General features: G+C 40.1%; 1 protein-coding gene across 1 annotated transcript; it reads right to left on the reverse strand.

Annotated features, from left to right (window-relative positions):
- Positions 1 to 655: 655 nt before the first annotated feature.
- On the reverse strand, positions 656 to 25467 carry LOC118596406 (zinc finger protein 501-like). Its single transcript, XM_036207280.1, has 5 exons — positions 25349 to 25467; positions 18204 to 18330; positions 16977 to 17072; positions 14528 to 15028; positions 656 to 2856 (listed from the first exon to the last, which is right to left on the reverse strand). The coding sequence occupies exons 1-5, from the start codon at positions 25352 to 25354 to the stop codon at positions 2138 to 2140; spliced, it is 1449 nt and encodes a 482-aa protein (XP_036063173.1). The 5' UTR covers positions 25355 to 25467; the 3' UTR covers positions 656 to 2137.
- Positions 25468 to 25726: the final 259 nt, after the last annotated feature.

The following is a 25726-nucleotide window of genomic DNA, read 5'->3' on the forward strand; positions in this document are numbered from 1 at the left end:
CTCATTATACATAAAGCTGTATTGACACTACATCTGTGACTGTGCATGGCTGTGTGTGTGTGTGTGTGTGTGTGTGTGTGTGTGTGTGTGTGTAAGCAGAAAACAGTTTAGAAAGAGAATAGGGTAATAAGGGGACAAAGGGGAACTAAAGAGGAGGTAGGAAGAAAATTCTATGACACACACATATCAAATGTCGAATGGACACTTTTATTATTTTTATTAGTAACTTTTCCAATTGCTGTGATAAAGTACATGAGCAGCTTTAAGGAGAGTTTAATCTGGCTCCTGGTTGAAGGCTACTGTCCACTACTGTTGTGGTTTGAAGAAGAATGGACCCATAGACCGAACTAGGTTTGCTAAACGTGAGTGACAGTTGTGTGGCTTGATCTGTTTGTGGGGTCCCTGGCAGCAGGACCAGGACTTATCCCAGGTGCATCAATTGGCTTTCTGGAGCCCATTCCCTGTGGTGGAATACCTTGCTCAGCCTTGATACAATGGGGAGGGGCTAGGCTCTCCTTCAACTTGGTATGCCAGACTTTGTTGACTACCATGGGAGGCCTTACCCACTATGAGGAGTGGATGGGGTAGAATGGGATGGAGGTGGAACTGCTGTTGGTATGTAAAATGAAAAAAAATTTAATAAATAAATATATATATAAGGATAAATCCATAGGCTCATATATATATTTGAACATTTGGTTATCAGTTGGTAGACTGTATAAAAAAGATTAGGAGATGTGGCCTTGTTGGAGGAGGTGTGTCATTATATAATGGTTTCTCAACAAAACAAACTCTCTGATATACGAAGAATAAACAATTTCTCTAAACACTTAAAATTTGAAGGGTTTCTCTTCCACATAAATTGAAAACATTGTAGGAGATCAGAATCTGTTCAATAGCTATCCAGTAACTTTCATAAAGTTCCTTTCCAGTATCAGCAAATCCCAGAACATGTAATGTCTTTCTGTCTTATAATGTCTTCCTCTAATATGTTTAATTAAGCACAGTTTTAAAAACCTTGTCATATTCTTTCCATAAATAGGGCTTTTCTCCAATGGGAATGCTCCAGTGGCCAGTGAAGGTTGAAAAAATCTACAGGCTGTGTGACATCAACTCCCCTCTGATGACAGAAGAAGAAGACAGAAGAGTGAAAGCCCCCCCAGTCATTGCTTTCTCTTCCCATGGCCAATGCCATGAGCACAAACAACTCAGGGGAAGAGAGCTTTGTTTCAGCTTAAAGGTTAGAGTTCATCATCCAGGGAGGCCAGAGCAGCAGCTAAGGCAGAAGCCAGAGTAGGGTCGGGCCATCCTTTCACAGGGGTCACCTGAGACCATCTGCAGATCAGACATTTACATTACAAAGCATAACTAGCAAAATTACAGTTACACAGTAGCAATGAAAAACGTTTATGGAACTGTATTAAACATGTGGAACTGTACTAAAGGGTCACAGTACAGGAAGACTGAAAACCACTGCCATAGAGGACTGCTACTTCCTTGTTCCATCATACTTGTGCTCACCAAGAACTTTCATATAGCCTTGAACACTTGCCCTGTGGTGTCACTCTTTATCCTTGATGACTCTTGTACATCACTTAACAAACAAGAAAATATCCCCAAAGACATGCCTATAGGCTAATCCAATCCAGTCGAATACCTAGCTGAAAGTACCTCAGATAATGATATGTGAAGTTGACCCTTATGCTAACAAGGACATCTGCAGAGTTTCTCCACCTATGTCAGTTCTTTGGTGTGGATGAAGATGGAGTATTATTCAAGGCTTTGGTACCATGTTTGTACATGCAGAGTGTGTCTGCAGTATGAAGGCTTTGGTACCATGTTTGTACATGCAGAGTGTGTCTGCAGTATGAAGGGGCGATAATTAAGGTGCAAGGAACAGGTAGAGAACTTGCCAAACTGATTGCTTTTGTAGGCTCCCTCATCAGAATGGACTTTCCAATGCTTAGACACGAGACACAGGAACAGCTAAACTCTGGTCTCTGCACACACGTAGGGTTTCTCTCAGGTGTGAACTGTGTGAGGTTGAGCAACAAGTAAATGACACACAAAACAGTGGCCGCATCTTTCACATTTGCAGGTAGTTGTCTGAGCACTTTGTGTGTTTTACTAAGAGCCTTTAAAAGCTCTTTTGACATTCTTCACACTCAGATGGTTTTCCCTCAAGACGAATTTTACAGAGATTGGAAAATGTTGTTTGAACAGTAAAGCACTGGCCACATCTTTCACAGGTGTACTGCTTCATTCTCTTATGGGTTCTCACATGTTGAGTAACATCTAAAGGACAGGGAAAGGTTTTGCCACATTCCTCACACTCATAGGGTCTCTCTTCAGAATGAATTCTTTGATGTCCTTTAAGGCCCGAAGCATAGTAAAACATTTTGCCACATTCTTTGCACTTGTGGGATTTCTGTCCAGTTTGTACCTGCTTGTGTCGATTAAGGTGGTAACTCCTATTATAGGCTTTGCCATATTTTTCACAGGTGTAACATTTCTCTCCAGTATGAACAACTCTGTGTCTACTAAGGGCTGAAAGATTACTGAAGGGTTTTTCACATACCTCACATTTGTAAGGTTTCTCTCCAGTGTGAACTCTTTGGTGTTTTTTAAAGTCTGCAGGACTAGAAAACTTTTTGCCACATACTTCACACCCATAGGGTTTCTCTCCAGTATGAATATTATGGTGGTTAATAAGTGTGGAAGGCACAGAAAAGGCCTTGGCACATTTATCACACTTGTAGGGTTTCTCTCCGGTGTGAATTCTCAGATGATTAGTCAGAATTGAGTTCTTAGCGAAGGCCTTGCCACATTCTTTACATTTATAAGGTTTCTTTCCTGGTGAGTAAAAGCAAAGGAAGAAAAGCTTAGGAACAATTGTCATATTTATCATGTTTATCTTTAACATGGAGACTATAACTCATTTCCATGGATAAATAAGAAACTATAACATGTACAACACCTAAAATATTCACTGCACAGTATGTGGAAATCACTTAAACTTCAATTGAAATAGGAAGAAAACAATAAAATGGGATATAAAAATAAAGGAACATAATTCAAATTTAAATAGCTCCAAAAGTTGTAACGTGCATAGTAATGGAAACTTTTAAGGCATTATGCTAACAGGAAGAAGTCCATTAAACAAAGAAACTATATGAGTGTATACACAGGAAAATTATGAAGTAGCCAAACTAGGAAAACAGGAAGTTAAAGACAATTGTGACAAACTGGGTAGACACGGAAAAAGATAATGTTTTATCCTAAGTATGAAGTTTTAGTTGTGGAACATAGAAAACATAGGCTGCATAACAAGATGACTTTTCATAGACTGTTCATAACACCATGAAATAATATCTTTCATCAATTTATTTAGTAGGCTTTATATTATATTTTAATGACAAGAGTATAAATATCAGAAAGATAATATTAGGGGAAAATGTCAAGTTCTGCTATAAATGACATAATGTTGCTAACAACACACCTGTCAATTAACACATTTTAAAGAACTATTTATGTACAAGAGAAATAGCCACTGAGTAACTAATGAAGAGAGACAAGGCATGAAAATATGAGGGCCGTGTTTACACATGTTAAGTGGAAGTATACAATTCTGTTGGTTACAGAAATAGATACTTTAATGTAGATTTTTCATAAATGTTTAGGCATGGAGTGTATGCAAACAGGTGTTTTCAGCTTAGATGACAAAATTAGAATAGAGAAAATGGAACTGCAAAATGAAGAGCAAGGAACCTCAAACCCCCTAAATGCATAACGACTTGTACAGTTTTCACACATGACTATCTACCCACAAAGGGCATGCATGTTGAATCACTGACACTGTGTGGGAGAAAACATGAAGATGAATACAATGATTCAGATAGCACTCTGATAAGGCAATTTAATTATCATGATATAAAGAATTGTGACAGAACCGGACCTGGTGGTGCAGGCCTTTAATCCCAGAACTTGGGAGGCAGAGGCAAGTGGATATCTGTAAGTCTAAGTTGAACCTGGCCTACAAAGTGAGATCCAGGACAGCCAGGACTACACAGAGAAACCCCATCTCTAAATAAATAAAACAATCAATCAAAGAAAAAAAGGAACACGACAGGACAAAAGGGGGAATTGTAATCAGAGAGGGAGATAATACAGAAGGAGTGAAGAGGAAAAATAACAGTAAGGTTATCTTAAAAAGTTATAAGGACTCATACTACTAAGTATCTACCTAAAACTATATGTATTGTAGTACATGGTATTGAAGTAGTATACGCTATTGAAGATGCTCTCTTTTTCCCATTATATGGTTCTGATAGTATATGTCAAAAATTAAGTGTTCTAGCTGGGTAGTAGTGGTGCACGCCTTTAATCCCAGCACTAGGGAGGCAGAGCCAGGCAGATCTCTGTGAGTTTGAGGCTAGCGTGCCTACAGAATGAGTTCCAGGACAGCCACACAGTGAAACTGTCTCAAAAAAAAAAAAAAAATTAAATGATTGGTTTTCTAGTTCTGTGAAGAATATCACTTTATGGAGTACTGGGAATCAAATCCAAAACGTCATGCATGGTAGGCAAACGCTCTACCAAGTGACATCACTAGTCCTAGTCTGTGCCATGTCATCTGTGTCTGGAAATTTATCCATTCCTTTTAAAACTTTTCTTGACCTGGAAAAATGCAGTATTAGAAAGGGTAGGTAGATAATTAAGTTATTGTACAAGCTGATTAGGTCACTTTGGAGCTCAGGGGTTAAACTAAAGTTGTAGAAATATATCCCAAGCTCTAGAAAGACACATGCTGCAGGGAAGAACTCCTAGATATGAGATTTTCTGTGTAATGGTAAATGGGTGACTATGTGGAGAAAGGTCTGAAGACCCCATGGACCACAGCTCCTTGTACCCATAAATCCCACCTATGAGACAGAATCCAACACTCCTTTACCTTCAACCCTCGGTGGAAATATGGGGCTATTCCCAGGCACTGCCAGTCCTAGGAGACAGACTGCAGCAGGTTGAATCCCCCGTGTTCCCAGCATGGAGCCCAGTTTACACCATGTGGGACGAAGTGGAATTGAGCTGTGCAAGAGCATACTGGGGACTACAAATTCTCATCACTGACCCCAGCGTGGTCCACAAGTCCACCAGACATTAGTCACTTCCAATCACCACCTGTCTCATTTAAGAATGTTCAGTCCTATACACTTTCTACTTCCTAGTGCTTATGTGATCCATCTCCTCGCTCTTTTCCACAGCAACAAGACAACCACTGCCAAAGGCATCAGGGTTTCCATGGATAAAATGATACCAGAATAGCCACTTCTTAGCTGTGGCCCTTTTCAGCCAGAGTTTCCTATACATAGGTTAATTACTTAAATATTTTTGAGAAAAGAAAATGAGCTTCATGGAGTTAACTTTAAGTCTGATGTATTTACCAGGCTTCACTACTTTAACAATGCTTGATCTTGAGTGGGACTTCATTATAAAATATTAGATTTAGACAATTTTCTATATTTGATTAAAGGTATTTGATTAAGTTTGCTACAATTTCTTTGTCCTTATGTACAAGCAGGAATTTATTAACAGAAACCTACCTGGATTATTATGGTCTAAACTCAAGACCATACAGAATTTTGTTTTAAAAAAAAAATCAGTAACAGCAATTAAACTTTTGTGATGTCCTGATGCAATGTCAAGGTCAACATTGTAGATGTAAACACTAGAATCAGTCTGCTTAGAAAATTGAGGTCAATAAGTGATGTAAGTACTACTCTTGTTAATATTGGCTTAAATCATTCAAGTTATATTTTTTTCCCTCCAAAGTCACATCAATCAAAAATTTTAATACAAAAATAAGACTAGTGATTCGAGAAGATTCCAGTAGATTTACAAGTTACAGCTCCACAAGGGATTCTGCCTTTATTGTTGTTTTTTTTTTTTTTTCCAACGTCTTCACAGTGAGGTGAATGTAAAGGTGGCAAAAGGACACTCTGAAGAACCTATGGATCACAGCTCTTTCCATTCACAAATCCAGCTGAGGAGAGAGAATCCCAAACATTTCTCTATCAAAAACTCGCAATGGGACTGTGACCCAATAACTGTGAGTCGGAGGTAACAATGCAGCAAGTCAAAACATCCAGGTTCCCGCGCCCAGACCCACAGCTGGATCTCATGGAGGAATCTTCTCAGTGGAGGTTCCTCAGGAACACTTCGAGTTCTAACTTGAGGGCTAGCAAAGTGCTGCATATCGCTACTGCAAAGATACTCCTTGGAGAAGTTCACACATACACACACACACACACACACACACACACACACACACACACACACACGCTTTCCGAGGTGCCTTATTCCTTCCCTGACTTCCAAACTCTCTGTTTTTTAATAAACTCCAACTCTGCTTCATATGAGCTCATCCTGAAATTCTTTTCTATGGAAAAATCAAAGAATCAACTTTGAGTGGAGATCCCTAATAGACAAAGGCAAGTCCTCAGGTGGTTTTCAGCAGTTCTTGGTTGTGTTACCCACTGCACCATGAATGAAACAAGCTGTATTTCTCATCTCTAACTAGAATGATCATGAATACCTCTGGGTATCAACGAACACTGTTAGTAGAAGACAATCAGCACTTATGCTTAAATGCTAAGACACAGTCAGAATGTAAGCAATATTTTGGTTTCCTCAGTAACTGAAGTCATTGAGAACAGGATGGTGTGAAGGAAACCCAAGTAAAGAAGGAAAAGCAGGAGCAAGCTGAGAACTGGAAGGATGCCTGAGAAGAATGAATGAGAAAGCATAGCCAAAGCTGGACAAGAACTATTTTAATCTTTTTTAAAGTTTTCTTCATTTTTTTATTTTACGTGTATAAGTGTTTGCCTGATGTATGTGGATGCCACATATGGGTGTCCAGTGTCAAAGTGGGTAATGGAGCTATTCTAGGAATTAATCTCTGATATTTCATGCAATCCTAAGAAATTAGAACTAAAGACATAAAAGCAACACCAAATGGACTTGTCAGGCTGTGTTTACCTGCACGCTTGTGTGTATGTGTGTGTGTGTTTAAAATAACAAGAAGAGGTCTTGGATTTAAGAGAAAGTAAAGGAAACAGAAGAAACTGAACAGGAGAAGAAGAAATAGAAATTATGTAAATACAGTAATCATGTATGGGATTCTTAAAAGATTTTTAATTAATGGACAAGAACTAACATCCTCTTTTAATCTCATTTCCAGTTACTGTGATAAAATACCCCCCGCACCCCCACAAAAAAAAAAAAAAACAAGGGGGGAAAAGCTCAGAGTTCTAGACTAGAGTCTACCACGGCCATGATGTCAAGGCGCTAGTCACATCAGCAGAAGAATGGAGAAAGAAGGAATGCATACTCGCTTCCCACGGCTCAGCTTGATCTCTGCCTTGTTATACAGTCTAGGACCCAAACTCTGGGAATGGTGAGGCTCACAGTGGGACGGGTTTTCCCACATCAATTAAGTAATCAAGGCAATCCCCAAGGCTAACCTTATCTAGACAAATGGTCATTGACAATCTCTTCCCAGTGACACTAGGTTATGTCAGGTAGACACTTAGAAACAACTATCACACTTCCAATACACCAAGAGTCCTCGGACAAAGTTCTAGCAGGCTATAAGCCCAGGAGGGCCCAGAAATTCCACTTACTCCAAATAAGCCAAGAACTTCGCCAGAAGAGCTGCCATCAAAACAGTGTTTTCTAGTAATGGCATGCTTCCACACCTCCCAGACAGGCTGTCAGCTGGTGCACCCTACCCGGGCAACCCTACACCTATCACCTTTCTCCACTCCTGGGCTTCTGAGACAGCTCTCCTGTCCCAGAAGGGCAGGACAGACTAAGGAAGCTGCATGCTAACGGAAAGGCCGCTCCCTGCACCATCCCCATCAGCCTCTCTCTCCAGAGGCAATGGCCCAGCCTAGCTCAGCACAGCACCTCCCACTCAGCTTCTTCCCGCCTCCCACCAACACCGGACCGCTCCCTCCAACTCCGACCCGCCCACCCCGCATCGTCCCTCTGGTTCTGCTACATCCAGGACCAACCTCCATGTCAGAGATGCTACCAGAGAGCCAAGAGGTCCCCGAGGCACTGGCCCAACTTTGGAGAAGACAGCCAGAGAGCAGAACGCACAGGCGCAGAAGGAACGCGGAAGCGCCCTTCCCAGAGTCCTTGTTTGTGACGTCGCCGGGGGCGAGACTACATTTCCCACAATTCCGTGTGAGCGAGTTTCAGGGAGCCTGGGAAGGGAATTGCCAAAGTTCCTGGGTTAGTGTCACTGTTTACCTAAGAGAATGGATAGAAACAAACCATGTCTGCACATGGACAGCCACAGGGTCGGGCATTTAAAATCTCGGGTTCTCAAAATGAGATGTTTGGATGTGAGTCGAACCTTTGACAGCAATGTTTACTATATTTACTGCTTACTTTGAGTCTGTATGTTGAGATGTAAAACTTGCTTGCTACAGAATATTTTAAATATTATAAATTCTTCCCAGGTTCTGTATACAGGTGCACAGAGACACATTTCGGGAGATCAAGTCTTTTAATAAGGATGGCCATTCCCAGCGGGGAACCTGGAATATGGAGGCAATCCAGCATTCCTTTTTAAGTAGAGTCCAGAGGGGAACCCTCTAGAGTTTACCAGATGAATGGAAGCTCTAAGCCTGACTTAAGGTTGTAATTCGGGAAATTACTTCTATCACACTGCTCTACCAAGGTGCTATCCCAAAGGAGTTTAGCACTGGAAAGGTAATAGATAGGATACAAGGTTAAGCCCTGTTCAGGGCATCTTCCATCTGTTTAGAAGTGTTGAGATCCGTCTACGACCTACTCAGAATTATTCCAGGTTGTTTAAAGGGTTTTTTTTTTTTTTCAGTCTATGCCCTGCCCTGAGAGAATTCATTTTAAGGATGGAGGATGATGCACCCTGAGTGTACAAGTGACATCTGTCTGGCAGAATTTCCCTCTACATTAGGCTTGATCCAGGATGTTCAATTCCAGTATTTTCCCTGATCCTGAAATTGCTCCTCAGTAAGTGTTCGGAAAACCAAGGGTATCTGTCTTGAACTTCTCTCACTACCCCCAACTCAGGACGGAGAAGCAATTATACCCTAAATAACAAGGCAGATTCAGAATTATGTTCCTGAGAACACAAAATGAACTAGATGTTGATCCAGGACACTCTCTTCATAGAGGAAAAGAATGATGATCAGGCAAGCTGCCATGGCCATTTGGGAGGGGTCATCACATTTCTACCAGGGTTTGGGTCACAGATGTTAAAGATCCTGCACAGGAACCCCAGTGGAAAAACAGCCTCAAGACCCATCAAGAACATATGAGTGATCAGAGGGATCTTATCTTCAAAGGTATCAGGGATCAATCACCAGATACCAAACCATGAATGAGGTCTTTAATATTCAGCAAAGGAAGAAGGACGATCTGACCAAATTCTCAGAAAGGTTAAAAGATCAAATGACAAAGTTGAACATGGGAGACTCCCTAAGTCAAGAAATGTAGAAATGCTTCATGACAAGTAGTTATTTAGACATCTCTAAAATGTACCAAAAATAGAAAACCAGATGAACAGAGCAATGGAAGAATCACTTGAGAAGTTTAGAAAGTGGGTGTAAGAAGTGATGGAAACCTCCCATGAAAGTGACCATAGAAATAGAAAATCACAAGGAAGCACAGAGGTCTCTGAATAACTAAAAGCAATCTCTAATAGAATATTGTTGGAAGTAACACAATGTCCAACCTCAATTTACATTACACAAAAGTAACAGCCAGAGTAACAAAAACTGCAAGGTATATCACAGAAGCAGACATGTAACCCAATGGAATAAAATATAAGATCAAGGGCTGAGCAGTGGAGGAGTACACTTTTAATCCCTCCACTTGGGAGACAGAGGGAGAAAATCTGTGACTGTGAGGCCAGCCTAGACTATAGAGGACAGCCAATACTACAGAGATAAACCCTGTCTCAGAAAAACAAAAATAACACACACACACACACACACACACACACACACACACACACACACACGTCTTAGTGTGTGATCTAGAAACAAACCAATGGTTGCAACCCCAGTTTTTGACAAAGCTAACAAAAATATATATTGAAGAAGATACCTTCCTAAAAGAGATTTATTTATTTATTATGTATACAGTATTCTGTCTACATGCATGCCTGAAGGCCAGAAGAGGGCATCAGATCTCATTCTACATGGTTGTGAGCCACCATGTGGTTGCTGGGAATTGAAATCAGGACCTTTTGAAGAGCAGCCTGTGAGTGCTCTTAATATCTGAGCCATCTCTCCAGCGCCAAAATACCTTTTTAATAAACTATGCTGGGAAACCTAGATTCCACATAGAGCAGAATACAAGGAGATCCACATCTCTGACCCTGCTGAGAAAAATAAATGATCAAAGATTTTTAAATTTCTAAGTTACAGGGATAGGTTACCAGATTCCAGTAACATAAGAAATGATCACTGGAATTGACAAGTGGGATTACATGAAATTGAGAAGCTTCTGCACAGAAAAGGAAACACTAGAGAGAATAACAGATGCAGAGTGGGGACAATTCTTGGCCAACTCTATCAGACAGAAGTTTGATATCCAGGATATTATGAAGTACTACAAAAGAATTCACAACAAAAAGCAAATCATGGATTTAAAAAAATGGGCAAATGTTCTGTAAAGACAATTCTTAAAATGTGAACTGCCAACAGATAATGAATATGTGAAAAAGTATTCATGGTCTGTGTATTTGGAAATTCAAACTAAAGTTCTTGCAAAAAAAAAAGCAAGTGTGGACTGGGTGGTGGTTGGGAGTGCCTTTAATCCCAGCACTCGGGACGCAGAGCTATGCACTTCTCTGTGAGTTCGAGGCAAGCCTGGTCTCCAAAGTGAGTTCCAGAAGAGCTATACAGACAAACCCTGTCTTGAAAAACCAAAAAAAAAAAAAAAAGCAAGTGTGGTTTTACATGTTGGGAATCCCAGATTTGGGTTCTGGACACAGGAACATCAGAGGGCTGAGGTCATCCTTAGGTACAGACCATGTTGGAAACAAGTTTGGTATATGTGGCACCCCACTCACAAACAAAACAATGGAAATTGAAAACACAGAATGTAAATGCTTTGAGCCTAACTCCATAAAAAGACTGCTATGGTGGCAGAATTCTTTCACATACTATCACCAAGAAAAATAACAGCAGTGTAGGATTCTAGATTGCAAACAGTAAATGAAGACCAGAGGAGAGTGAAAAACTGTCACTTTGGGCTTCCAGAGAGGCTTCACTAATGAGTTTTCCCCTAACAATTAATTACCTGGTAGAAACAGCCAAAATCTATGTCATGTGTAGCAGGACTATGTGCATTCCATCTGTTCTAGGATTCAATGGTGAATGTTAGTCCAAAATAAATCACTCAATGGTTAATTCAGATGATAGTGTTGTGAAACAACATACCAAAAGTTACTAAAATAATTCAGTAGAAAATTGGACATTATACAGGAATTATTTCTCCAAATGGGACATACAAATAGCTAATACACATGGGAAGCACTCAATATCACCACAGGATACTGACAGCTCATAATTTGCAATGCAATAACACAGTAGTCTGAGGGATCCTAAATATCTTTACCATAAAAATCATAAATGTTTGAGCAGCCAGATCTGCTAATTTTATTTATTATAAATTGACGAATATACCAAAACCATATTCTACAGCATGCACAACTGCAGTTACTTTGAGTCGATTAGGAATATGCACTTACAATGAAGAGTGCCATGACTACCTAAGTACAACTACCCCTGCATTAGAGAAATTGGAAGTACACATCAGAAACTGTAATTTCCGTTGAGATGAAGTTGAGAGGGGAGATGAGAAAATGAGAGCCGTAGTATTGGTTATAAAGCACAATGGCTGTGATGCACATACAGCTGCAGGTTAAAGTGAACACCAAAGAATAAGACACCTAGGAAAGGCAACATTGTCTCCATAAGCTCAGTGTTTGTTCTGAAGTGACAACACAGTTGTCGTCACACCATTTTATCAGTTTATTGATAAAGTTTATTGCAAAGTTTATTGTTAGGGAAGATCATTTTGTTTCTGTTTCTAACAATAATCTATATGAAGCTTTCCCTGTGTTTACCTCAACATAGCATCTCAATAAACACCAAATACTAAGATGTATCTTACCAAAATGAAAAGGAGGAATAAGTTTTAAAAAATGAGATGTAATAATAACTGAATGTGTATCCTAGTATATTTGTTCTGATATAATTTAAAGGCAATTTCTGAAAATGATTAAAAAATATTAGACAGTATTAAAAGCACATAGTTGGTAAAATAAACCTTCATTGTTTTATAAACAATGCAAATTATGTGATGCAAAACTAACAATAATATTAGAATTAGCATCAAAGACTGAAAAGCAATCATTTCAATTTCAGAGAAATGAGCTCTGTGAAGATCAGGGGTATGTGTGTGTTTCAGAATGTGTGGTTGACTGTTTGATAATGAGAACTATTTCAAAATTACCTTCTGTGGTAGTTTAAAAGAAAATGGCCTCCAAAGGGATTGGCATTATTAGGAGACACTCCTTGATGGAGGAAGTGTGTCACTGTGAAGGCAGGCTTTGAGGTCTCATATATGCTCAAGCCACACCCAGTGAGACCTTCCATTTCCTGTTGCCTGAGAGATATAGAAGTCTCAGCTACCTCTCCAGTACTATGTCTGCTTGCCTGCACACAACCATGTACCATGATAATGGACTGAACCTCTGAACAGTAAGTCAGCCACCACAATTAAATGTTGTCCTTTCTAAAATTACTGGGATCATGATGTCTCTTCACAGCAATAGAAACCCTAACTAACACATCCTGTATTTGAGCAATCCCCTTTTATTCTCAAGTTCTCTTAGTTTAGTGCCAAAGTTCATATTACAATTGCATAGTTCAGCTGATATGAATAACTACTACCAGTGTATGCACTGTTATCCTGAAGAGGTTCTACAATAAAAATCTTTAATAGAATTTAATATAAAATATAAGAGTCAAAAAGGATGTAACTATTTCTATAAAACACATGATATGAAAATAATTGATAGGTGGATGAATAATGATATAACATAAAAAGATAATATGTTACAAATTACCTGGAGCACATTAACATTGGGAACAGACTATCCCACTAATCCTCAGTAGTGTGTAAGTAAAATGTTACCTAGATTCCTTATGTTCTAGTTTGTTTCTCTGTTACTTTGATATACCACCCCATGACCAAAAAGCAACTTGGGTAAGAAAGGGTCTCATTTTACACATTACAGTCCATCATTGAAGAAATCCAAGGCAGGAACTGAAGGTAGGAGCCTGAGCAAAGATCATGGAAGAATGCTACTTACTGGCTTACTCCCATCTCATTTTCAATTATCTTTCTTACACAGCCCAGGCCCATAGAGCCTCGAGATGGTTTTGTCTGCAGTGGACTGGGGTCTCCTATATCAGCTGTACTCAAGAAAATGTAACAGTCATGTTCACAGGCCAATCTGACAGAGACAATTCTTTAATTGAGGTTCCCTCTTCCTAGATGTGTTAAGTGGACAGCCAAGATTACCCATCATACCACACGAAGGTAGATATTATTTTAATATCTGTAGCAGAATGTAATTCTATACACAACATTAACAATGCATTAAGAAACACTTATTTTTATTTACAAAAGTCACTAAACTTCATATTACAATAATGTACTGTATGATCTCTGGGAAAAAACAAACAGACTCTCAAGCCACAGGATTCAGTCATATTCTTCTGATAAAAGTATCTAGCAGTTGTGATCATTATATTTTTTTCAAAATTAATCTTTGTTATAATTTGAATTTATAACATATTGATATCCTCACAGATTTGAGTTACCTGCATGACCCCAAAGTCGGTAATAAGTTTTTCTATCACAACAAAAATTCCCCTAGAAATTATAAGCAATATTTCATGCTTTGTTAAATTCTATACGTACAATTCATGAAGTTTGTCTATGATCATTCCCTTATATCTCTTAAGGTCTACACAATGACTAAAGTCTTGCAACACTGTTTACATAGTGCTTTTTAACTAGTAGCTTTTCTCAGTTTTATATATTTTACTGCTCCTTCCCAAGTCATTTTGCATGTATAAAGTTTGATTATAATTCACTCATGGTTAATGAGGATTTCCCACATTACTTGCATTTATAGGGATTCTCTAAAATGTGAATTTTTGATGTTGCATAAGTATAGACTGCTCAACACAGTCATCTTCTTCACCACTGCAAGATTTTTCTGGTATGAAAGAAATGTTGGGTATTGAATAAGGGTTGAACTGTTATTAGAGGTCTTCCCTTATTCCTTTCATTTCTAAAATTTCTCTCTCCTGTGAATTCTTTATTGTTGAAGGATCAATAAACAATGATTGAAGGCTTTGACAGTGTTTGCACTAATCTGCATTTTCTCTGATATGAGTTCTGTAGTGCCGAGTAAAGCCTGAACAATTTTTAAAGGCTTTGCCACATTGTTCACATTTGTAGGGCTTCTCTCCAGTATGAAGTCTCCAATGATGTTTAAGGTTTGAAGAAGAGTTAAAGGCCTTGCCACATACTTCACATTTGTAGGGTTTCTCTCCCGTGTGAACTCTTCGGTGAACAACAAGGCCTGAACAATTAGTAAAAGGTTTACCACATTCTTCACATCTGTAGCGTTTCTCTCCAGTATGGATTCTTTGATGCTTACCCAGATACGAAGAACAGCTAAAAGCTTTGCCACATGCTTCACATTTGAAGGGTTTCTCTCCTGAATGAATGCTTTGGTGCTGTTTAAGGCTGAAAGAATAGTTAAAAGATTTACCACATTCTTCACATGTATAAGGTCTCTCTCCAGTATGAATTCTCTGGTGTTGAATAAGGACTGAATTTCTATCAAAGGCCTTCCCACATTCTTTACATTTATGGGGTTTTGATCCTATTGAAAAGGGGTTGAAATATCAGTAAAAGCATACCACCATATTTTATAATTATACTGCTCAATTTGTAATATGAATACTTTAAAGTTTTGACTATATTTTGACAATATAAGTATCACATAAGTGGGAAATTATAGACCTTTGTACATCTATATTCCCAGTAGCATCATTTAGAAAATATTGGTGTAAACAACCTAATCTACCACTGAACTGAGAATATAAAGACAATGTAGAACAAACAAGTAATGGAAAACTATTTATCTTAAATAGCCAAACTTGAAATAACACCTAAATAAAGTATTCTGAAAGGGCATTTTACTAAAGGAAATAAGCGCATTATATAAAGATTGTAGTTTTGGTCTTACATGAAAAGTCAGGTTGGAACACATGTCAAACAGGAAGCTAATGGTGGTTGTCATAGATAAGTTGGAGGAAGAAATGCAATGTTTTTTGAGCATACAGTTTCAGTTTTCAAACCTATAGAATCTTGTAAAGATGTGCTGCATAACACTTTTAAACAATATACATGAAATATTTAAGAAAGTCTTATTCTACCAACAATAATATAAATACTTTAAAAAATCAAATTATGAAAAACTTTCTAGTTTACTTAGAAGTGGCATAAGTTCAGCTAAGGGAAACATGTATGTCAATAAATATTAAAGTTGCGCAATTTCTGGGAACATAGGTGTCTTCATATTTTACATTGTCCTAAGGAGTACAGTTACTAGCCGTGTCATCTAGAAAAAGTATCCTGGGTACAGCTAAGCATATTACCAGATAATGTAAAGGAATCTAGAATAAAGAAATCAAATGCACAAGATAGAGTTGCAAAATAAGAAAAAAAAGAGAATGAGTTTGGGACCCATAAAAATTTGTAAGGGTATCAAAGACCTACTAAAAAAAACTTATCTAAATGTGTAGTTTTCAGCTATGACTACATACTTACATAAGCATGGTATTTTAAATTTCTGTCATTTAGTGTATGGTGAAAAGAATATAAAAACAAACCCAGCCATCATAAAAATACATTATCGGACCAACAAGATGGCTTAGAAGGTAAAGAGCATTGACCCCAAGGCTGAACACCTCTGCTCCATCCCCACAACCCACATGGTAGAAGGAAAAGAAATCAACTCTGGTATTTTATCAGCTGACCTCAAAAATGAGCATGTCATGTGCACACACATGCACACACGTGAGAGCTCAGATGAAACTAGTTTGGCTAATGAGTATGTGCATGAAATTAGAGATGCTTCCCTATCAGTGGTGTTACTGTGTTACTAAGGCTTTTAGAAATGTTAAGACCTTTTCTGATTTATAGAAAGCAAAGCAAAGTCTGTAATAACCTAGCCCCTCTCAGGCAAAAACAAAGGACTGGGGCTGGGAAGATGGCTCAGTGGTTAGCATGCCTGCCACACAGGTATGAAAACTGGACACCCAGAATCTTTGTGAATGTGGGGTGGGCATGGTGTCCAGCTTGTCATTCCAGGCTTGGAAAGTGAAGACTGGGAAATTCCTAGAGCAAACTGTCTAGACTAGCTCTGAGTTTGACAGAGAGCCTGACTCAATGAATAAGACAGAAGAGCCATCAAGGAAGAGTCTTAACATCAACTTTGATCCTCCCCAAGCACATGTGAGCCTGTATACACACAAGCACCCAGACACATGCAAATATGAATACAGACTAAGAGTATACAGAGATACAAAAAATCAAGTTAAATAAAGGACTTTGGCAATCACTACAAACACATACAGAGCTTCCTGGAGGGAATATCCAGGATATATATATATATATATATATATTATATTCCTGGATATTATGGTAAACATCCTGCAGGACATGCCGTTGACAGTAAGAGATTTCCACCAAAATATAACTTCTCCATACAAACTTTACCAACTGACTTGTCATTTATGGGCTCTGCTGTGTTCATTCCTACACACCTGGATGACTGGCAGCTGGTGCTTTTCTCTTCACAATCCAAGGCTCTGTATTTTGCTCCAGAAATGTGACCAGATATGGCTTAGACAAAACAAGACCTGTTTAGAAAAAGGAACAAGATGCTTGGCTGTAACATGAATCTTAAAAGGTCTTATTAATAAAAATAAACCCAAGCCAGGTATTGGGGTGAACGCTGAAAGATCAGAGAAACAGAACAAGCCACAGCTAACCTCACCTTGCCAATTCCTCAGCTGATCTTGTTTCCTCAGACTGGAAGCCTCTGTATCCTCATCAGAATGGATCTCAGCTGAACTGCTGCTCAAAAGCCTAAAAGCTTAACCAGGATCTAGTTCCTGGTCCTCACGCCTTATATACCTTTCTGCTTCCTGCCATCACTTCCTAGGATTAAAGGCATGTGTCACCATGCCTGGCTGTTTCCAGTGTGGCTTTGAACTCACAGAGATCTCTGCCTCCCAGATGACAGGTGTGTATGCCACCATTTTCTGGTCTCTATGTCTATCTAGTGACTGTTCTGTTCTCTGACCCCAGATAAGTTTATTAGGTTGCACAATATATTGAGGAACACAATATCACCACACTTGGCTTTTTTCTCCTGTAAATTAACCTATGAACCTCAGTTCTGTGCTTATAAGGAAAGAGATGGCAAATGATTGTGGAAAATTCTGTGTTTAAACATTCCATAAAAGACAGGGTGCTTAGGAGTAATTAACAACCTACAGATCCCGAATCTCATTACAAAGAACAGTATTACAGTTGAGGGTGGGACATTTTCTTTAACACACATGCTCCATGCCTCACACCACTGAGCTTCTAACATTGCCACTATAGGATGCACAATTTGAAAACAAATCTGTTAAAAAACAAAAGGAAAAAGGAAAATGTTTCTTAGCTGTATTGACAATTCCCCTAATTTTTCCTTTAAAAATGGGCATAGGAAGCTAATCAATCAGCTGCGGTGGTGGTAGCACATGACTTTAATCCCAGTTCTTGGAAGGCAGGGGCCAGCCTCATCTACAGAGCAATTTCCAAGTCAGGACTACACAGAGAAACCCTGTCTCAAGAAACCAAGAGAAAAAAAAAGTATAAAAACAAAAGAAAAAAACAAACAACAATCAATCAAAAGCACAAGCTCCCATTAGATATTCTACAAATGGAGGAAGTTGTATGTTGATGATGAATAAATAATTCACTGTGGACATGATCCTCACCCAGGAACACAAGGTTGCTGTAATTCTCCAGCATCACTTCCTTGTAAAGATTCCACTGAGCAGGCTCCAGGCATTCACACTCCTCTGCAGAGAAATTAATGGCCACGTCTGTGAATGACAGAAGTTCCTGAAGTAAAAATAAGTGAACATCATAGATTAATTAAATAGGACAATTACACCAAAGTCAACAAGCTTGCAGTCCCAAGTCTAAATTTTCCAAAGGTGAAAGGAGAGTTAGAAATGCTTCTGACATTGACATGTAATATTAATTGGAGTCTTCAAAATGAAGCTATATTATCTCCTGAATTATCTCTACTTAAAAGAAAAGAGAATGACTAAGCTCATAAACTTACATGAATATAACTCTGTGAAATATAAAATGTAAAATGTAGTCATCCACAAATAGATGCATCTAGCATGGTATGCTTACATTATATGCCACACATTCCATATGTTCTCGCTTAGGATATACTCTCTGGAAACTGAAATGCCCTGAAAAGAGAGACCCTGATGTGCTCTGGACTGAGGTTTCAGAGTCTGCACTACCTTCATTGGTGAAGCTAGGAAAGTGCACCACAGAGGAGGAGGAGAAGCAGGAGGAGGAGAAGGAGGAGGAGGAGGAGGAGCCAAGGGCAGAATAAAGAATTCACAGATAAAATGGAATTGCAAGAATTTTAAACATTTATGAATTTTGAAACAGCAAAAACAGCATTTTGAATATTTTAAATACACTAAATGTAATTCTATTTTTTTTTCTCTTCTCCTTCAGGTATTTGTGCATCAGCTGTGCTCCAAAAGCACATTTTGAACTCATGACCCATCTGCACTGCTCTTCAAAGGTCTAATGTTATCAACACATGACACAACCTTTTATTTTTTTCTCTTATTTGTAAATTTTCTACATTTCAGTTCCCCTGTTTTTCTTAGTGTATAATGTTCAAAATGATGTATGAGGGCAGTAACATTCTTACTGTTTATATTAACTTATAAAAACGAGATTTGCATATTAATGATTATATACTATTAGATATATACTTTGTTAGATAATACTAGATATATCCTTTCATGGTCTTTAAATAATTCTAAATATGTTATTCAAAAATTTTCTTTTATATTTAAAATGTTCAAAAGCCTGTCTTCCAGGCTTCTGCAATAAACCCTCCAGAACTGTATACTGTCACAATTCTGTGCAATAGTATCCTAAGCATCCTGCTCCTACCTAACTGCATTGTGCACCCACTGATCAATACTTCCTGAGCATCTCTTCCCCATGTTACTAGACCATTGGAAACACCCATATATCTTCAACTTTAGTGACATCAAATTCTTTGGAGTCTGTCTATGGCTGAGATCATGTGCTCCTTGTCTTTCCATGTCTGAGATAATAATCCTATCTATATTATCACAGACAAGATTCTGTTCCTTGTGCCTGAACAGGACTGCACTGGACATATGTGTGTGTACTATGAACATATATAGAGCCTCTACCTTCCTTTCTCTGCACCTTGTCAAAAGACTTTCTGATGGGAACAATGAAATGCAAAGTCACAAAGGTTCCCTCAGCTGTCTGCAGCCTAGTCTCAGAATTTACTCTCATGTGAAATGTGCAAAGTGAAACTGTTAGGATCACGGATAACAACAGCATTGATGCTCGGTGCCCCTGTAAAAAAACACTGTGCATGTTCTTCAAAAACTTAAAGCTATAACTATCCAAATTATCTGACTACTCCACTCCTAGGTAGAAAGCTCCAAAGAAACTGAATCAGCCTGCATTTCTAGGACAAAAGTGACTTGATCATAGTGGATGGTCTTGGTCTTCATGTTTGCATACATCCAGTTTCCATGACCCTGTCGGTCGTGGGGTCTCCACTGCAAATGAGGCAGGCACTTTCAACAACAGTCTTTCTAGGCCCCTCACACTGCAAGCCCCAGCTGCTCTCCATCATCTCTTCATGATTTCAAAATCAGTACCACGTGGGAGACTCATACATTACCAAGTGCAGCTGTCAGTCTCTACCCCTCAACACCATAGCTCAGTGTACTGAGGAAATACTCCCAGGAGCCAGTACCTCGGAGATTCTGGTCTATTTTTAATCACAGCTTATTTCTCAGTCCCAGCTATCAAATAGCAATTGTCCTAGGAAAGTAATGGGTTCATGTCAGTGGTGCTAGTCTCTTGATAATCACAGCTCTTGATAATTTCAGCCCCAGCTAAAGAAAAACCAGCAGAAGGCAGGGAAACCAACTGCAGATTATGGGAGTCTGGGGAAACCTCAAGCTTGCCCCCAGTGACACACCTCCTCCAACCAGGCCACACCTTTTAACCCTTCACCACTGTTCACCAATGGAGACCAAGTGTTCCAGCACACCATGCTATGGGTCCCTTGCATTCAAACCACTACAGAGAGTTTTTCTGGTTTGCGCACAGGCTTGAAACAGAGCTCAATGTATGTGGTGGTATATTAATTATTCAGGTTTTAAACCTTTACAACAATCATTGACAATTAACATAGAGATACGGCTGAACGTGCAACAGAGTGGAAAACAATTCCAGCACTGAAATGAACAGGGTGAACCTCTGTGAGAAAGTCGCCAGCTGTCCCTGCTTGCAGCACTTAAGACAACGACGGCAAACCGAAGACCAGTACACAAAACAGAAAAGGGGAAAGCAAGTGTTGGAGAGACACTTGCTCGGGCAGGTGAAGCCTGGGTTCCATTCCTAGCCCAGAGCAGCAGACGGCAGGAAAAGTCATGGTTCTGTACTTGCTTACACCCTGCTTACACCCTGCTTGCACCCTGTTTACAACCTCCTGCTTACACCCTGCTTGCACCCTGTTTACAACCTGCTTGCACCCTGTTTACACCTTGATTACACCCGCTTGCACCTTGTTTACAACCTGCTTGCACCCTGTTACACCTTGATTACACCCGCTTGCACCTTGTTTACAACCTGCTTGCACCCTGTTTACACCCTGATTACACCCTGCTTACACCCTGCTTACACCCTGCTTACACACAGCTTACACCCTGATTACATGGAGATTGCCAAGGCTGGAACTGCAGAATAGCCTCCAAATTTCTGGCACCTTCCTCAGGATGTTAAGAGTGGATCAGACATTCAATTTGGTCTTGTTTCAGACCTGACCAAAACTTTTAATTCTGACTCGCCTCTCTCAAAGAGCCAATGGGAAGAGCATTATAACTTGAACGGTAGGTACAATGCCAATGAAAACACAGGCCAAAGGCTGTAACGGTCTTTGTTATGGTATATATAATTAAGGGGTTCTATGGGGAAAACAGACTCAGTGATACAGGACCGCCTCTAGCAGGCCGGATAGACTAAGGTCATGGGCGGAGCAAATTCCCATTACAAAAGGCTTTACACATGTTCCTGGGATAGCTTTGAGAAGCTCCAGAAATTCTAGCACAGCAAAGGTCACTGTCAATAATAAATTCCACACATCAAGGAGAATAATAAGGCATGGGCATAGTGGTACACCTTTAATCTCAGTGCCAAGCAGGCAGAGGTAAGCAGATCTCTATAAGCCCAAGGCTACCCTGGTCTACACAGAATTCAAGGCCAGATATAGCTGCATAGTAAAACCTTATCCAATAAGAATTAAGGCAAAAACATAACAAGGAAAACTGAATTAAAAAAGAAGAGAACATCCCCAAAATTTCTGAAGAATCCACCTATGGTACCTGAAGGAGAACACGGACAACACATCAAGAAGATGGCTGCAAAATAAGCAAGAACATCAGCAAACCAATTGTGAAATGTAGTCGGAAAAGAAAAGCAGTGGGGCTTACAATGACACACTGAATGGCCAAATGTGTACAAGGGACCAATCCCAGACGGGAGCCTGTGAATGGGAGCCTGAGCAAACATGAAGGCCTTCCTCAAGCAAGAGGACTGTGAAGGCAGACAATAGATAGATAGATAGATAGATAGATAGATAGATAGATAGATAGATAGGTAATAAAAAATTTTTAAAACTGAAGAGGGGAAAAAGGACTCCAGAAACACTACAAATGGGAACAAGGAAGAGGAAGCCAGCAATGGGACATAAGCCAGTAATCCTACAACGTAGGATGCAGAGGCAGTAAGAAGAGCTTCACAGGTAGCCTGGGCTGTACAAGATCCTCTCTCTAAAAACCACAATAAAACAAAACAGAAAACCAATCAGAATCAGAAACAAAAGAGGACAGTTTTAAAAAGATGTTTCAAACCACAATATTTGAAGAAAGGAACCGACAACAGGAGAGACAGACAACTGGTTAGCTTTGGTCAAGTTGACGCCATTTAGTAAGAAGAAACAGAGAGAGAAGATGCCACCACCAGACGGGCCACTGGGCGGGAGTGCGGGGCATTTGCTTCATTAATGATTTAGGTGGGAGGGCCAAATTCATTGTCTGTGGAACCAATACTGGGCGTACAGTCCTGGTGGCATAAGTTGCTTTTATCCTGGAAATTTAGGGTTGTTTCAACATACATGAGTCAGTAAATGTAATAAATCATATAAATGAACTTGAAGACACAAATCACATGATCATCTCAATAGATGGAGAGGGAAGCCTTGGACAAAATCCAACATGCTTTCATGATTGAAAAAAAGTCTCCAGATGTGAGGATGCAACATGGAGTAACCACAGAACCAGGAAAGGGAAAAGGGATCAGGAAGGGATGGGGCATGAGACAGGTGCCTGAAGCAGGAAAGGGAGGAACTGCAGGCAGCTTCAACTGGGGAGAGGGAGGTCAATACAGATGCAGAAGGGGGAGGATGAGAACAAATAACACCAAGGTTATTTGATAAAACCTCATAAAAATCATACTATTTTATACTTACCAAAAATTATACACTATACATTATATGCATACATAGGCACAGAAACACAAGTATTCTCAGCCCCTGAGCTAACTGTCCAGGGCACATGATGTTTCATTTTTTTAAGTTACTTATTTTCATTTTTTCCTGCATGAGTGTTTGCCAGCTTGAATGTTGGTGCACAACTTGGTGCTGCTGGAGGTTCCCCTGGAACTGCAAGTATAGACAGCTGTGAGCCACCATGCTGGTGCTGGGGACCGAACAATTCCTCTGCTAGAGGAACAAGTGCTCCTATTTAAAAAAAGAATTTTTTGACAGTCTCGTGTCGCATACCTGGCCTTGAATTTGCTACAAAGCAGCAAATGACTCTGAACAAGTGACATCTTGCTTCCACCTCCCAAGTGCAGAGATGGCAGAATATGGCATGGAATACAGGTGCTTTTTCCTTCAATCACAGGTCTGTTTGATACATGTTAAATGTGTGTGTGTGTGTGTGTGTGTGTGTGTGTGTGTGTGATGTTTGTGAGTTTATTAAATGTGTATGTGTGTGACCTATAGTATAAATGAGCATATTGCTGTTTCACCTCTACATTGTAAGAAACAAGATTTGAGGTACAAGAAAACGTACTTTTCACACCTTAAACATTGTAAAATGGCATATTATTATTAGTCTCCTGCAGATTAGTAACAATAACTAGGAAATGTCTCTGTTATTTTAATTAGTTAGAAAATATTAGTATTTATGACAATGTGGTTTAAAGCTCATGCTTCTGGGGCTGGAGAGATGGCTCAGAGGTTAAGAGCACCGACTACTCTTCCAGAGGTCCTGAGTTCAATTCCCAGCAACTACATGGTGGCTCACAACCATCGGTAATGAGATCAGGTAACCTCTTCTGTGTATATAATAAGTCTGTCTCCAGCACTAAATACTCAATTTGACTGAAGTGTGGCAAAATAGTCCTTTTTTTTTTAGACAAAGTTCCTCAGTATAACCTTGGATGTCCTGGAACTCACAGAGATCCCCCTGCCTCTGCCTCACAAGTGCTGAAATTAAAGGGGTGTGCCTCCCCACCTGTCCAAGTGTGGCAAAATATAAAGCAGCACAAAAAGTAGGATGAAGCCGGGCAGTAGTGGTGCACACCTTTACTCTCAGCACTGGAGGGGGGGGGGGCTGAGGCAGGGGGATCTCTGTGAGTTCCAGGACAACCAGGCTGTTACACAGTGAAACAACAACAAAAATAGTCAGGGTGAGCTGCCCACTGTAGTCAAATCATAGGACCCTGAGTGAACCACAGATCAATTTCATCTTTTAATCTTTCTGACCCTGTATAAATACCTGGACACCCTACTCCCCAAGAATAACTGTACGCAGAACTCTGTTGTTGGTTTCAGAATTTCTAGACACTGCAAGGACGGAAGAAAAGTTTGTTATTAGAGAGCAATATAGACAGCCTGTCGGGTGTACAAGACTATTTCTCCTCCCCAGAGACATTCAAGCCCACTCCGTTAACAACCCTCACACCAACTAAAAGGAGTCTAAAGTTCTGACATCGCAGTCTCTGGTGCGATGTGGTAATGTTTCCTAGTATTTTTCACTCTGCAATGTAGGGTCGTTGGAACGTGCAAAGCCTAGAATGTCCCCTTTATAGGATCTTTCGGCCTCATATGTGTGTGAGTGTGAGGATTCAGGTCAAGGCGGGTATACATAAGAGATCTCTATCCAAAGTGAGCCATCCTAAAATATAGCAATTTATTCCAAAGATAATGAGACTAACATCCCATACACCAAACTCTCCCGCAGAACTCTCTGTCCTGGAAACTACCAGCTTTATGAACTTCTGTCAACTCAAAGGAAGATTCCCCGGGCGGCTGTAGAGTACAAGGAGGAACCAGAAAACCCCACTTGCTCTAGCTGTCCCGAGAAATCTGACAACAGCAATGCCAGAGGTAATAACAGCATGCTTCCCCAGCCAAGCTGGAATGTGAGCTCCCACCACCACCTCGCACAAGCAGTCGACCAAGCCTTCCTCCTACTCGGCTCTGGCACTAGGAGGCCAGCTCTGCCGTCCCGAAGCACAAGATTGAAGTACTCAGGCAGCCTCCTCCGGGTCCTAATGGAGCATTCACTCCCGGCACCATACCCACGCCCTCTCCCCAGCCCTCCCCAGCACTTGGGCCAAGTCTGTGTCAGCGGGACTCTTCCAAGTCAGCTTCTCCCCGCCTCCCACCCACCCCACCTCGGCTCGCTGCAGCCGGACCTGCCCACCCCGCACCCACCGGCCCTCGGGCCCGCAAGGCTGCGCTGCACCCTTGACCAACCTCCATGTCGAACGCCGAGCACAAGCCACACTCTCCCAACTTTGAGAAAGATGCAGAGTTTGGAGAAACAAAAATGCAGAATGAACCCGGAAGCACAGACAGCAGGCCTGTCTAGTTGACGTCATGATGAGAGACTACATTTCCCACAAGTCTGTGCGAAGGACTGCCCAGCCCCTAAGACACTGAGAGCTACAGGTAACCCACAGACTCTCACTGGAATTAAGCTGTTTAAAAACCCAAGATCTACAAATTTACAAAGAGCGTTGAGGGAGTGTGAGTCCAGCTTTTGACGGCAAAGAATATTAGGCTTACTTCTTGCTCCAATCATTGCGTCGTGATTTAAAAAGCTCAGGTGTACTTAAAAACTATGGCAAGAGG

Source organism: Onychomys torridus, chromosome 15 (genome assembly GCF_903995425.1).
Source record: "Onychomys torridus chromosome 15, mOncTor1.1, whole genome shotgun sequence".
Taxonomy (NCBI): domain Eukaryota; kingdom Metazoa; phylum Chordata; class Mammalia; order Rodentia; family Cricetidae; genus Onychomys; species Onychomys torridus.